The sequence below is a fragment of the Rhincodon typus genome, chromosome 8 (assembly GCF_021869965.1).
Source record: "Rhincodon typus isolate 14 chromosome 8, sRhiTyp1.1, whole genome shotgun sequence".
Classification (NCBI taxonomy): Eukaryota; Metazoa; Chordata; class Chondrichthyes; order Orectolobiformes; family Rhincodontidae; genus Rhincodon; species Rhincodon typus.
Window position 1 is genome coordinate 23,577,939 of NC_063339.1, and position 16,619 is coordinate 23,594,557.

Below are 16,619 nucleotides of genomic sequence, written 5' to 3' on the forward strand. Positions count from 1 at the left end.
AAAAAAGATTTTTTTTTATCACCTTTGGTTCATTTCCTTTAAATTTGGTTTTCAAATTGTGACCAAAGGCACAATTCTCTCTGGCCAGACTCCTCATGATTTTGGTATCTCCACAGCACCTAAACAAATCTCCTCTCAACATTCTCTTCTTTAAAGACAACAGTCCAAGCTTCCCTAATTTACCTAAGTAACTGAGTCTCTCATCCCTTGTACCATATTCTTAAGTCTTTTCTGCACATTCCGTAATGTTTCCCACCCTTTCTAAATTGTGGTGCATAGAATCGGACACAGTACTCCAAATGAGGCTGAACCAATGTCTTATAAAGGTCAACTATAACTCCCATGTCTTTGCATTCTTTTAGCCAGGGTAAAGAACAACGGGTACAAGTATTCTGTTTGTTACTCACCATTTTGTTGTGAACCATCAGCTGTAAAATGCTAGGTGTCACCCGACTCCAGAATTCAAGGGCAGTCAAAGTGGCTGTGCAGACAAACTCATTCAGGCTCTGTAGGGTTGGGGCAGAAGCTGCTTGTTCACAGTATACTGTCCAAAGCTGTGCAAATATGAATGCATGGAATAGGGAGCACATGTGCAATACAGACGTCTATAAATAAAAAGCAAGAAAAAAAATCAGATTTATTGCATTTATTTTTCTACACCACGTTAAAATCATAGTTTTTTAAAAGAAAAACTATCCCATATTAAAAACAATTTATACAAGAATAATGGAAAATTAATTGATGCATTACAATGTTTAACTGATTCCATGAGATATCGTAAAGATGCTATGACTTTAACTTTATACTAACACAAGTACAGAAAAATAAGTAATATTTGAATCTACAGCTATTTGGTATTTTACATCCAGAAAATGAAAATCTTTGTAGCAAAGAATTAATGACATTTATTTCAGCTCATTATGTATTTAGTTAACGGGCGTTGATGCCACCTTTAAAGTATCATAAATTGAATTGTTAGAATCACAGAATAGGACAGCACAGGAGACCATCTGGCCATTCAGTCTGCACTGGCTCTTTCAATCAGTACTCCAGGTAGTCCCACTGACCCACTTTTTCCCCACAGCTCTACAATTTGATCTCCTTCAATAATTAGTCCAGTTTTCTCTTGACAGCTACTGTTGAATCTATGTCTACAATCCTGTGAGGCACAGCATTCCAAATGTGTCACAGGGATAAATGCTGGGGTCTCAACTTTTTGCAAGTGCTGAATGTGACCCGGATGAAGGATGAAAGGTAAGGTTGCTGTGTTGAGATCAATCAAAATCACAAGAAGCAATAAAAGGAAGGAATGGAAGATATAAAGAAGGAAAAATTATGATTAATTCACAACAGTTTTGAAGAGAAGGTTTAGAAACTGACACCCAGGTGAATTCCAACCTGACTTTGTGCCTAAACTGCATCACTCTGGTAAAAGGGCTGATCTGGCACGAGGCAAGCTCAGCAGCCAACTGAAGGTGCTGGGTACCTCCAGGAGGTATGAGTTGCTTAAGTGGGACCAGTGTCAAAGCAAGTAGAATCCATATCGGGTACTGCTGCTATATTGCCAATGTGATCAAGTTTATGGAAGGACCAGGATGACAAACTGACATAAAGTGACCATGGACACCAAGTAGAGGAATGGTTCTCATCCCAGGGTTTGTTATCCCCTCGCTTTACAAAAGTCTACATACAGAAACCAACTTTATTTTGCTTCTTGGCAACTCTGCCAGCTGTTCACTAATATGCATCAGACTGTTTGGCTTTGCACAGAGAAAGTATTGAAAATCCTGCTTTTGTTGCACAGACCCTAAACAAGCTCCACTAACTGCATCAAATAGGATTCCAATTACCACCATCCCCTTCCCTGTGGACGTTTCAAAATTGTAAACTGTCCAGAAGTGATAGGATCCAGTGCTTCCTCTGGGATACAACTTTCAATTCACTACTACCCATTCCTGTCCCCACAGCAACAGAAAATCCATCCCAATGTGTTTAATGAGAGATGCAGAACATTGTCAAAATGCCCCAGAATTGATCTTTTTATGTATTCTATTAAACTGATGCCCTATCTATGTGTTAGAGGAGGATGTTAAAAACAAAACAGATCTTCTAGCATCCTAGTCTACAATAATCCCCCAATTATGCTGAAAACATATGAATGGACATTTATTTCATTACTTTTTGCAAGAACTTGCTGTATACCAAATGGCTACTATATTTCTCAATGAAATAGTTTCTACTCTTCAAAGAAATCATTACTGGTGAAGTAGCTTAATGAAGTTCTATGAGTGATAAAGTCTTTCATGTTTTAAATGGCCATCTTTCAGAGGATAGTGTTACTGAAATTAATAGTAAATACAATTAGACTTTTGAAGACTTTTAGGTATAACAACATTTTAGGTATAAATAGGTGAAATAGATTGTATAGACTGACTGCTAATGGAATTTTCTTTGTAATGAGTTACAACAGAAGTGGAAATCTGTTTTATTTTTACTTTGTCATTCATTTTGCACTAAGTATGATATAAAATATCTGTGCCATTCAAGAAATTTTCTGGGAAAACATCTACGTTGAAAGAGGATTATTATTACTATTTAGGAGGATTTAGAAAATTTGTCTCAAGCCAAAGATAACTAGTTGGCAATAATTTAAGTCAAATACTTAATTTTGTATATTAGATTTGACTACATTATCCATGAATATAAAACAGAGATAAGGTTGGATAATAAATTCCTGATCAGGGCAAATTCCTGATGCAAATCATCAACCCAGGCATCCATTCCCAGTGTCCAGAACATCCATTTTAACTGCCCTCTTCTACATTTCCACAAATTGTCCCAACACATTATCAGGATTTTATCTCCATTCTACTATCATATTCCCCCTCAAAAAGTTTCCACAACCTACTTCCCATTGAGCCTCAGGCTACTCATTATCTCTGCAGCACACTATAAAATGTCTGCTGTCTGATATGCAAATCCCTCCATCTGCATAACATCATGGATACAGGAGTTGTATGAGGTAAAGATCTGCCATTATACTGCTGAATAGAGCAGTAGGTTTAAAGAGCCAAATAGTCTACTCCAAATAGCTTCATTTTCTTATTTTCTTATCATTGATGAGTATGTGATTTCATTGAGGCATTTGTTTTCATCGAAATCCGGTTTACAGATGGCGACTACTTCTTCCTCACAAAGATCTTCTCCAGATAACTGTTCCATCCCACTTACTGAATGCCAGGAAAACAACATAGCACACTTCAAATTACACACTAGTCTATACTGCTAGCCCTCCAGGTCTTTCATCAAATGTGAATTTCCTCTATGCTTCATCGTTGATCCTGCACACTGATCCCACGCCCAGATGCCTTTCTCACCAATTTCCCTTAATCCTATTTATCTTGGGATTCTGAATGAAAAGACTGCTTATTCTAAATAACTGCAACCTCCACCTTACTGGCCCTTTATCTCAACAGATAGCTCTTCACCTTCCACACTGTAAATGCATTTCAACGTGGGTAAAAGCGAGTTTGAACATTTTTGTAGCAAGAATATGGGGTTATTGCTTGGAAGGTGAGAGTCTAGGTAGCGTAGGGGAAGAAAGGGATCTCAGAGTTCAAATATGTCAATCATCAAAAGCTGCATCTAAGATGCTGTTAAATCTTTAACCAGTTGGAAGGTTTTAATTGATTAATATGTATATGTAAATCCCCAAATTCCTTTCAAGTCACTATCCTGAGAGAACTAAAGGTTTTATCAGTGTAAAGAAGAGGTGACGTTTTAGGTCAGACAATGCATGTTAGGTGTGAGGCCTTGTTTGGAATCTGTTTGTGTTATAGTTTGGAGTCAGACTGGGTTATTTCTAAAGTATGAATTTATAAAACGCCACATTGACTGACTGTCTATAAAATGTGCTTTTTGAACAAACCAGAAAGTATATGTAAATTTGAGAGGTCCATTTCAGAATCATGATTTCTCTATCTCCTTAAGTTTCCAACTACCCAAATTTCCCTCCTCATTCCTATTCTTGCTTTCATCACCATCCTTTCTCTAACTTATGGCACAGTTAGCATGTCCTTCAAACTTCTGCATTTGTTTAACTTGTTTACTTTAAGTCACATTCCATCTCCATCCTTCTCTACCTTTCTAAATTGCTCAAAGGCACAGTCTTGAAATTTTACTCTCATAGTTCAACCCCCATTCTGCCAATGCATAATAACGAGTTCCTGGAATAAAAAATACCACCTGGTCCATTGAACTGAGGCCATCTCATCCATCGATTCCACCTACACTTCTCATTGCCATGGAACGGCTGCCAACATCACCACAGAACCCTCCCACCCCGGTTATAATCTCTTCCAACCTCTTCCATCAGGCAGAAGATATAAAAGCTTAAACACACACACCAGCAGGTTCAGGAACAGCTTCTTCCTCACTGTTATTAGACTTCTGAATGGACCTCTCAAATTTCAAATTTATATTGATCTTAGTTTTTGTGCACCTTTTTCGCAGTTGTAACTTTGTACTCCTCGCTCTGTTCAATCACCCTATGATCTCTGAATGTTATGATCTGCATGCAAAATAAAATTTTTCACTGTACTTCAGTACATGTGACAATAACAAATCAAATCAAATTACCATATCCTTCTTAACAAGTAAGTTAATGACAACTGTATTTCTCATTCATTGATCAAAATCTCTCCAAATCAATGTAAAAATGTTGTCTGCATAAATATCAACATGTCTTTATATACAACAAAACAAGGCCACCATACTTCACTCTGCTAACTTCATTAGCTGCCACTTCAAACTAACACAACTGTCAATCGTAATATCTTGTCAATCCCAGATCTATTTGCATTGCCACTTCCATTCTATTACGACTATTCACTTTCATTTGTCTCTGAAACATCTTCCTAATTTCAAAAGTCTCCTAAACCCTCCTCCAACTTTTAGCTCCTCTTAATGCTTTTCCTCCTGTTTCCCTCCTTCTCATTGTCTACTGCTCTATTTTTGAAGACATTTATCTCGTTAATTTTCACCATTGCCACTTGGACAGTAAACTGGTACTGTAAATTGCCCTCGTGTTATACAACCATCCTGACGCCTGGAAATGGAATCTAGGTAAATGTTTAAGGTAAAAATGAAATAACAAATAAAGCTAGTGATAAAATACTGAATAGCAGTGACTGACTTCACACGAGCCACTGAATTTTCCTAAAACTGATTACAAATTATTTTTAATTAATCTCAGCATGAGGATGATGCATAACAACAATCATATCAGAGCTATTGTGACACACAAAAAGCTAAAACAAAATAAAATCACCTTATGAAATGTTATAAAGAATGCACATAATTATACACACACAGAAGCACCATGGAGTGGTATACTGCTGAATCATAGAACTTAACTATCATTTATACAGCACTTCACAGAAAATCAGCAGAAACCCTGGAAAAAATGAAGTAAATAGCCATTTTTAGCAGTCCATATTGTTTCTCTTGGAGTTCTAGCGAGAACTCTTAACGACATTTCCGGGTGCAAGGTTTTTATGCAGACATATAATGTAGAGTTTGCAGTTTAGAAACCAGTGAACGGCATTCTCTAGATTCTGAGGGTTCAGATTATAATTTGTGAGATCTTAACATTACCTTGGATTGTTCAGGAAATCCAATCAAGATAACTATAAGATGATCTGCAATATGTGAACCAGCATCCAAAGGAATAGGCATGCATGAAGTGGATCCTGAACACACAACACTATGTGTAAGAGACCCCAGTAGCAGCCATGACAAAAGACGAACATGGGAAACGCACTCAATAAATTCTTTTGGACTATAATGTTTCATGGAGAAGAAAAAGAAAAAAAACATACAATTAGGCATTTACGGACTGATTCATATTTATTAATAAATTCACCAATCACCTTTGATAATATGTCTTTTTACAGTTTGTTACTTGTTTCCTTTCAGGTATTAATTTGGTTTGTGATTAATTAAAGAAATCTGAATCAATATTATGGGCTGGAAATTACAGTTGGAATGATAGCTAAACTATCAGTGATTATTATAAGGTAATTACAGCAAATCCTGCCATCTGCACATGCGCAATTCATTGTGGAAATCTGCAAGTTGCCTTCAGCGACATCCTGCTTCTCCACACGGTGCACTGTTGCATTTCAGATGCAATCAACACAAAATCAGTGATTTGACTTGAAGTCTAACTCTTCACACACACTTCTCACTATAAAACTAGTGGAATTGTTAAGCCTTGTTCAAACAGTAGTAACTGGATACAAAGTCATAAATAGTGATAAAACACTTTGCTGGCCTCATGTAAGCAAATTTATAAGCATGGAGTCATATTCCTTCATAGGCATGTTTAAAAATTCCATGATTTTTAAAATATTGAAATTATTAAAAAAACTTTTGTTTTAAAGTTTATTTTCATATTTCGAGTTATACCTTAATCCCATGCAATTGTATCAATTTTTATTTTGCTTTCTATAAGAAAGGAGGAATTCAACCTGATTGTCTGATCAGCCCGCCAGACATCCACTACACATGGTGCTAATTCAAAGTCATGTCAGAAAACAGAAAATCGATACTCTACATAAATTCCTTAACATTTTGCTAAATTTTTGTGGCCAGCTTTCTAGAGGCCAGTAGCAAGAACTGTCCCTTCACCGATGCCCACAAAATCCATTCAAACGTAATATTTAGAACATCATGCTATGAACTACATTATGTTATTTGTAGAAAGTGACGGCTTTCATTTCTAGAAACAACGTCTACATTTATGTAACAAACATATTGCTAACATTCACCACATTACCCTTGTTGCATGGCAGAGGGAGGATGATACAGCCAAGGCAAGTAGCGAAGGACTGCTTTATTATCACGATGGTTTCCCCTGGCAATTTCCATTGCTGCTATCTGTGCCAATCCTACTTTAAGGTGCCCGCCAAAAGTATCTTCATGCAAAGGCTGAGAACAAGTCTTCATGTGATCCTGGAAAGCAAAGAATTTGCAACTTATATTTAATCACAAGTAACTGAGGCTGCAGCAATTGTTCAGTGCTCCGAGACTGTGGGGCAGGGGGTAGTTGGAGGCAGAGTTGCAGGTGGATGAAATCTCGGCCAGAAATCAGCCAGAATTCACTTTCTCTGAAATTTGTTAATGGATTTGTGGCTCATTTGTGATACCCGAGATTGAACAATCTGCTGCTGTGAAAATTTATATAGTATAGCTAAGGGATTAGTTGGTTTCCCTCCCACAGTCAAATATATTCCACTGTTTTTAAACTGGCCATTCTATGCAAACTCATTTGCTCCCTGTCCTGACTGTATAAGATACATTACATCGCAAGATTTGACTCGTGCCATTGCTCACACGTCTCATAAATGATCTCCAAATTTATGTCGCCCATTTAGCCTCCTTTCTCATTTCATGCCTTCCAATTTAAACATGATCAGCAACGAAGCTTTTGCCTTAAACAAATCAAAGGTTAGTTTATTACACAATTATTAAGTTAAAAGTGATCCAGTTATGAACTAAAATGTAGGTACAAAAGTTAAAGTCTGTTGGTACGCAAAGCAGATACTTGTAAAGGTAAAAAGAAGACCAGTCTGTTGTTGTTGCAGATCTGCTACTTGACTGAAGATTTGAAAACTTGAACTCAGAATTCAGCAGCTGTAATGGCTTCTGTAGTGAAATAGTTGGAGGTAGCTTCCACGGGTCAACTGAACAGAAAACATACTCAGATGGAGTGAGGTTCCTTTATTTTGCCCTTATGATGATGCTCATGATAACCTGGTTCAAAACTGTCTCATCGTTTTTCCACATGAGGTAATAACCCTCGTAGTGAAGGTAATTAATCTTTAGCCATCTCAGACACTGGTTTGGATTGTTCTCACAGCCAGGCTGCAGTGAAACTAGGAAGAGCCATTTCTGGAGAATCACTATCAGAGAATTTCTGTTTACCCTTAGAAATGACAACTGAATTTCAAAAAGGTCTTTTGTGATTTCTTCCTGATATAAATAAGTACCAGCTCAAGTCTCAACAGTGGACATCTTAGTTCTGGAAGCTATTTTTGTAGGATTCTGTGTCCATTTTAAAAACAGATAAATCTTCTTTCGAAAACATATAGCATTCATTACACAGTCATGACAATTTGCCTCTGTATCAGCAGTAGCATTGACAGTGCTGTGTACAATGCTGTCCATGGAGTTCTGATCAGTTGGGAGAAGTGCTGGACTTCTCCAAGTAGTTCACTGGACTTTGAGATCCTGTTATCACTCATGAGAACTATATTTGCACTTTCTTGGGTGTAGCGCAACATGGAGAAGGAAGAACATTTCTCTTGCTTCCAAGTCAGCCAGGTGAATGTCTGTGACAGTTATGGTTCACCAAGGAGATAGTGAATGAACTGTGCCACGCCCTGCAGCAGAGACCAAACCAGTGATGGAAAGCACAGCAAGGATGGTGCTAACAATGGAGTATTGGAGAACACTGGCATTTCGTGCAATGTTGCATCGGGGAAGAAACTGAAGCTAAATGCAAAAGGAAAGTAGATTCATTGCTTTCTCTCTAAACAGAGTGACACAGGATGAGTGGCATGTGGTTTTGAAAGAGGAGCTGAACACCCCAACAGTGCAAGGCATCACTGACTGCATGCACATGGGTCTACAGGTGCCACAGATTACCAGAGAGGTTGATCACAACTTCAAGGTGAACCAGTCACTAAATGTGTTGTAAATATGTGACCATTATTACGATTATCCACTAACCTAGCAGCAGACATGATGTTTTTACCCTGCACAAGTTAACCACAGCTTCCATATCTGACCAACCAAAGGTCAGACAACGGCTACTAGTCGCACAGACTGTCTGCTCTACCCACCTTGCCATCATCTGACTACATGTTGGCAGTGTGCATACGAGAGCCATGGGGCCATCAGGAACATCATGAAGTAAACTATCAATGTTGTAAAGATGATTCCTATACCTGGACCCTTGGTGGGAGACTGCCAGTACTCATCACTGCCCTTCTCTAAACTTATGCTGGTCTGCTGTGTCTCCCTGAAACTAGCTCTCTTGAGGATGCAGTCTTGGAGGAGGAAGAGGTGGGGAAAGAGAGAAGATACCTCCAATCCTATCACTACAGATGGGCTGTCAGCGAATAGACAACCAGATTTCAATTCTCCCAGCTCCAGTAGGGAGGTGATGGCCTAGTGGTATTATCGCAGGACTGTTAATCCAGAGACCCAGGTAATGTTCTGGGGACCTGGTTTCGAATTCCGCCACGGCAGTGGTGAAATTTGATTTCAATAAATATCTGGAATTAAGAGTCTAATGATGACCATGAATCCATTGTCAATTGTTGAAAAAACCCATCTGGTTCACTAATGTCCTTTAGGGAAGGCAACTGCCATCCTTACCTGGTCTGGCCTACATGTGACTCCAGACCCACAGCAATGTGGCTGACTCTTAACTGCCCTCTGGGTAATTAGGGATGGGCCATAAATGCAGCCTAACCAGCGACGCCCTCATCCCGTGAATGAAAAAGAAATCTCATTGAACTGTCCATCTACAACTCCCGACTTTTCATCCTTTTGTGATGAAACATTACAGCACCCTCTTGGCCAAAATCTTGAAATACCTCAAAAACCCATTCCACAAGTTTACCCTGCAACACTTACAATAACATACACAGAACTATTCACCGTTATGCATTCTCTCAGTGCTAGTACTGTGGCTGCTTTTACCAGCCCTAGTGCTCGTACACAATGTTTCTCCAGAGGCTATAACTTGGCTGCTGGAAGGCTGCTGATTCCTAACAACAGACTGCCGATGGTGTTGGTGACAACTTTTGAGCTCGAAAGCCTGGCTTCAAACTGCTCTGCTTCAACACCACTGACAGCCGTCTGAGCTGATGACTGACCAGTAACACAGGGAGAAGCAGTCGTGTATTGGTAATGGCATTGTCACTGGCACATTAATCCAAAGATGAAGACTAATGCTTTGGGAACATAGGTTCAATTCCCAGCAAGGCAGATGGTGAAATGTGTATCAACTAATAAATCTGCAAAGCTAGCCTAATGCTCACCGTGAAAATATTGTGTTTATCTTTGTTGCAAACACCAATCTAATTCACTAATGTCTAATGCTTTAATGAAGATCTGCAGCTCGGGTTGCGGTTGGTTCACCGAGCTGGCTGGTTTTCATGCAAACGTTTCGTCTCCCTTCTAGGAGACATTGTCAGTGTTGTGTAGCCTCCGTTGAAGTGCTGTTGTTCTGTCCCACTCTGAATTTATATGGTCCAGTCTGCCGTGGTGGGCAGTCTTGTTTCCGGTTTTGTACCGTAGTGGTATGTAGATGGGGTCTATTTCAACATGTTTGTTAATTGCATCGGTGGTTGAAAACTAGGCTACCAGGAATTCTTGTACTTGTCTTTCACTTGCTTGTCCTAGTAGTAACTTTGTCCCAGTTAAATTGATGTCCATCTATGTCGGAGTGTTTTGAAACAAAGGTCATGCCATTTTGCTGCAAGTTAGTGCCCATGTATCCTGGTGGCGAGTTTCCTGCCCGTCTGTCCTATGTAGTGTTTCTCGCAGTTGCTGCTTGGTATTTTATATACCATATTTGTCCTGCTCATTTTGGGTATGGGGTCCTTTGTCTTTGAGAGTAGCCACTGATAAGTGGCAAGTAGCACTTGTGCCATACAAGAGACAGGAATGGTCTATTTACCTTTTATTGCCTTTTGACATTCTATGGCATCACCATAATAAAGCTCTGACTAGCAACATTCTGAGAGTTACCACTGACTAGAAACTGAACTGGACCATCTGTATAAATATAGCGGCTACAAAAGCAATTCAGGGGCTGGGAATTCAGCAAGTTACTCACTTCTTGACTCACACCAAGGCCTAAGTCAGGAGTGTGATGAAACACTGTCAATTGCCTGAATAAGTGCAGTTCCAACTGCACTAAAGAAGCTTAAGAGAAGTACAAATCAACCCACTTGATTGTTACCCTATCTAACACCTTCAACATTCATTCCCTCCACCACAAATGCACAGCAACAGTGCATGCACCTTCTACATGATGTGCTGGAACAACTAACCAAGACTTCTTGGACAGCACCTTCCAAACCTGAGACCTCAACCATCTGGAAGACAAGGGCAACAGATGCAAAGGCACACCACCACCTACAAGTTCCCCTCCAAGGCATACAGAATCCTGACTTTTCAGTCAGAAAGGGCTGAGTAATGAGGTGGAAACCTGAATGTTGTCCTTCTGTTGAGAGAATATTAAGTTAATGTTCCACAGCAGCACTGCCAATCTTCTGAGGAGGCACCTCAAAAATTCAAGCAATCTGCTGGAGCAAAGAATGCTGACTGCTGAGGGAACCAGGCATCTTAAGCCATGGTGATAGGCATCTAAGCCTGCATGGTACTAAGCTGGACTTGCTCAGCAACAAGGACAACTTTAGTCTGGGCTTCCACTGCAGCACATGAATGCTCTGTGGCTTCTGCTTGTACTGCAATGGAAGGTGAAATATCAGCTACCAGATATTGCATTACAGCTGGGTCTATAAGTTCTATCTTCAAGTTGGCCACCACTTCTACACTGGAAAAGTGGGATACAAGCCCTTTAACAGTCATAACAGGCTTTTTGACAGGCCTAGCACAGTAATATCTTACTGTGTGTACTCATCAGTGTACTCCTTTGTGCCATTCCAACAGTTTACTCATCTGAGTTCTCCAGTCTCCTCGTAGCTCAGCAGTGGTCCACTCCTTTCTGCTGAGTCACCACATGCTGATCCACTTCTGTAATACCCTCTACAGTACTTGTGCTGCCAGTATTTAAGCAGGTGTCTAAGGAGTTGAATCAAGTGCTGATGCTTCTTCCTCGGATGCTTGCTGTTGTTCCCACCCCTTCATGGTGAAGCTCCACTGTCTGATCAAGCGTAGCAATGTAAAAGTGAAGAATTGGGGTGTGGGAAGGGGTTAGGTAGCAGGCAGCAAGACCACTGTCACACTATCTACAGCTTGCACTTCACACCAGAAAATAAGATGAGGGTGAGACAGCTTGGGAATGTGCAAAGCAGGAACATACCACAATCCTAAATATTATCAACGATGCTGATGCTGAGACTGACAATAGACAAGTCAATGTCAGCCCAATAATGCACAGTACTGTCTCCTCCAAGCCTATTCCTGGACAGTTCTTCACTATAACTGTGTGCAACCTTATCCTGCAAGAGAGTGGAAGAATGTTAGTTAAATGTTTTGCAATGTGATTGGGTGGATGTGGCTGTCATTGCTGAATAGCTAGAATTATGTGAAGTCTGCTAAAGGTGGATGTGAGGGCAGCAGCATTGTTTGTGAGTTTGTGAGATTGAGGTGAAGTATCTGATTGTTGGGTATGAGTCCCAACTGCTGCTTGATGAGTGATGTTGGCATGTTGCACTGAGCTGTGTGAAGGTTGAGGGTAGTTACGATATGGCATTTGAAGATGCATTCACTGACATTAACCACCTAGGTCTGGCCTGCTGCTTCATTGGTAGTTTTACTCCAACAGTGAATGACTTTCCCAACCAGTTCCATTAAGTTCCGGAATGCATGTACCCTTTAACAAATGTAGGCCGGATGTAACTTGTGCCAGTTACAGACATTCCTCAGCTCTCCTGCTGAATATGCAGCCAGTCAGGGGCATGTGTAGCACTGGGCCAAATGCCATAATCAAGGCACTTTGCTAACTAAGCATATCATAATCCCTGAATCTGCTGATGAGCTTCAAAGAATTCTTGCCCATTGAAATCGAAGTGAGGAACATTTATGTTGTAGACCATATTCAGGGTTTTTGTTCATTTGTTTAGGGTGGTCAGGAAAAATAAATCCATGCCTTTTTCAGCTTTAGTAGGGGCAAGCAAGTGCAAAATAAATTATCTTCTTTGCCATTTAGGGAAGCCCATTTGAGACACTCAGTTCTTATCAGTATCCTGGGAGGCAATAAGCCTATAACAGTTGTATACTTTGACAAGCCTTCTCCTGAAGTATGGACATACAATCAAAGCTAATCTGAATGACAGTCAGACTTCAATGCAGCATAACCTTTTCCAATCCCAGACTGCATTTTGAATAAATTTGACTCAATTTAGTTATATGCAGAAATACATAATAATTTTAACATGAAAATGGAGCTTCTATCCCACCCAATCCCTGCTAATATTTAACCTCCCCATAAACGTTCCTTCATCCACTAATCCACAATCTAATCTTATATGTTGACATCATTTCTGCTGAAATAAATGTGCTAGAATGAAATGTAACTATCTCACAATTCTCTGTGTAAAAAATTTATATTTGCCGTCTGTTCCAAACATGAACAAATAATTAAGAGTAGGAATAGGCCACTGGGCCCCTTGAGCATTCTCCATCCTTAGATGATGGTTGATCTTCTGGTAACCTCAACTCTACTTTCCTGTCCATCTCACTTTGATTGCCTTGTCAATTAAGAATCTAACTCAGCCTTAAAAAAATCATCAATGAACCTGCCCCACTCGCAGTGGAAGAAGGGAAGTCCACAGACTTAACTACTCTTTGAGAAAAAGCATTTCTCATCTCCATCTTTAATGGGAGACTCCATCTCTCTAAAGCTAAAAATGCCTTCATATTAATGTGAAACCCAATTTTCAGACACCTGAGGTCAGTAGCCAAATTTTCCAACCCATTCCCACTGCATTGTGATGGAACTTCAAGATCATAAATGCAGATACAGAATTTTTTTTTAAACTTACCTTCAATTTGGTCAGTGTATGCATATCAGCTATAAAGTCTAGCAGTTCACTTACATACTGTCGCATGCACTCCATTGCTGCCGTTGTGTACTGCAAGAGTTAATAAAGAGATATACATCAACATATAGTTTCAGATTGGTGTTTCTGTAATGAATGTGTTGATTAATTTATGACTGAAAAATCAAATAATTACAAAGGTAAATGTGATATGAGCTGCTGAACACAGAAAATATATAATTTGTAACAATTATATATGTATAGATGCTCAAGAACTCTTCTTAAACAATGCACAATTTTCAAACCAAATATTTATCAGGATATGTAAAGTAACAGTACATCTTATCCCTGTCTGCACTGCTTCCCCCATTACCATTTGAGCCCAGCACTACCAGTTCCACACCCAATAGCTCAATGGTGACATACCTGTGTCTGAGTCCTCATTTAAAACTAACTCACTCTGACAATTCACATACTGAGGAGAGTACTGCAATATCAAAGGTATCCTTCACACGGCACATTAAACTGATTCCCTGTCGACCCTTTCTAGGCTGCATTATATCTCTTGAGACTTTTCAAGAAGGAGCAGAACAATCCTCCTGGTGTACTGGTCAATATTTATTCCTGAATTGGCAACAATAAAACACATCATTTGGCCATTTTTATCTTGGTTTTTTGTGGAACCTACTGCATACATATTCGCTGTCACATTGCTGTACATTGCACAAATGATTGTACTTCACCTGTGAAGCATTATGGCATGTCTTGAAAGGTGCTGCACATCCACAAGTTATGCTATCTTTCTACTCCTTCACTACAGCTCTACAAGGGTGCACCAGTCTCCTTCAACTTGAATTGGGAGCACTTACAATAGGATTCTCCCTGTCAATCGCCAAGGTCACTACACACCAGTTGACAGTCTAATGTATCCAGCAGGACAGGATTTCAACAAGCCACTCCTACAGCTACCTAGTGAAGAATGTCAGATATAAAAGGGCTGCAAGGCTCAGGTTTCCGCGAAAGTTAAGGATTAAATCTAAACTTTCTGAATGAAGACCAAACCTTTAGATATACTAAGTTTAAGTCATTGAGGTAATGAAACAAGATGAATTACAATGACTGTATTATCACTTTAATAAACGAGTTTACTTTTCTATTTAATAAACCAGACACGTATATTACAGAATTTATATTAATATTATTTCACTTTTGTATTAACAAATGCATTAATAAATACTACTCAGTAATTCCAAAATATGTACATTCTCTAATATTCGTAATTAACAAAGATTGCATCATCTGGATTAAACCATAACACATATAAATGTTATGCTAGCCAGAACACAACCTAGATTTTGCAGTGGTTGGGTAAACTGCTGAAGCTCTGCTCTTGTGAGTTCTGCAGGTAAAATCTTGTAATATTAACCGGTTTACATTATAATGAATTTAAGAAAGAAAGCCAAAGAATGAAGTGTTCCATCCCTTAAAATGCTATTTTTCTATCACAGTATTCAAATCAGAAACACTCCTTTTATAAATTTTGTAACTCTCCCTTACTCTCTAAGAAAGTCTGCACAAGTGGTACATTACATAAAGATATATCAGCTGGTTCAATAAGCAATACTGTTGAAACCTCATACATTAAAATGTCCAAAACTTTAATGCAGCATTATTTTTAAGGTAACAAACCTATAAAAGTAAATGTTGGAATATGGGTTAGTTGAATGTATAATGCAAACTGAGGATATAATAATTGCAGTAAGATGAAATAAATTAAGTACAACTGCATTGCAAATCAAGTGAAACAACATGTATATTGGAACAAATTATACTGAATATTAGTTCAGTTTAAAACACTGTATGCTATTCAACTCCAAATGTGCTATGGCCATCATAAGTTTCATGATTTTTGTCTCCAATAACATAAATCCCCAAAATCAAACAAAATTGACCACACAAGCTCTAAATGTAAGGACAAGGCAAAAATCATACTACCATGGAAACTCTGCAACAGACTAACAAGTCATTGGGCTACAAAAACAAAGTTGCTGGAAAAGCTCAGCAGGTCTGGCAGCATCTGTAAAGGAGAAAACAGAGTTAACGCTTCGGGTCCGGTGACCCTTCCTCAGAACTGAGTCATTGGGCTAACTGTGTCCATGCTAATCAGCAAAAAGCTACGCAATATAATCTCACCTCTATGCAGTTAGACAGTAGCCCTGTAAACCATTGTTATTCAAGCAGACATCTAAATACATTCAGAATACAGTGAGAGCTTTACCCAACTATCCTTTCATGCAGTGAGGTCTAGCTCTTTACTGCTGTCTGAATTTTAAAAAAAAGTTGCCTCATCACCCCTCTAATCCTTCTATCATTTACTTGAAATCTATGGCCACAAGATTTTTGACACCCCTTCTGTTAATAGGCCATCCCTATTTACTCTATCTAAGCCTATCGTAAGTTTTTAAGTCACCCATCATCATTTTAAAATTTACTTTTGAGATTCCCCTGTACCAAGCCTATCCAATCTTTTCTCACAGTTAAAAATTTCTAGTCCTGGCAGTATCCTGGTAAATCCCTGGCACTCCTTCCAGTGTAATCACATCTTTTCTGTAATGTGACAAACAGAACTGTATGGTGTACTCAAGCTGCGGTCTACCATGTGATGTAAATAAATAGTTCTCGCATAACCTGACTATTCTTGTGAATAAATCACTCAGAGATGACATGAACCGCAGAAGCTGGAGTCAGAAACAACACTGTGTGGAGCTGGAGGAACACAGCAGGCCAGGCAGCATCAGAGGAGCGGGAAAGTTG

The 16,619-nt window shown here is 39.1% G+C and overlaps 1 protein-coding gene across 2 annotated transcripts in view; it reads right to left on the reverse strand.

The window, feature by feature from the left end:
* Positions 1 to 16,619, reverse strand: part of LOC109934231 (unc-79 homolog, NALCN channel complex subunit) — a 199,097-nt gene that overhangs the window by 9,517 nt on the left and 172,961 nt on the right. For both annotated transcript variants that reach the window (XM_048599752.1, XM_048599751.1), the window contains 4 exons: positions 13,809 to 13,898; positions 6,839 to 7,014; positions 5,656 to 5,839; positions 408 to 605 (listed from right to left, as the gene is read on the reverse strand). In XM_048599752.1, coding sequence (XP_048455709.1) covers positions 408 to 605; positions 5,656 to 5,839; positions 6,839 to 7,014; positions 13,809 to 13,898 — 648 coding nt within the window. The remainder of the gene's footprint in view (positions 1 to 407; positions 606 to 5,655; positions 5,840 to 6,838; positions 7,015 to 13,808; positions 13,899 to 16,619) is intronic.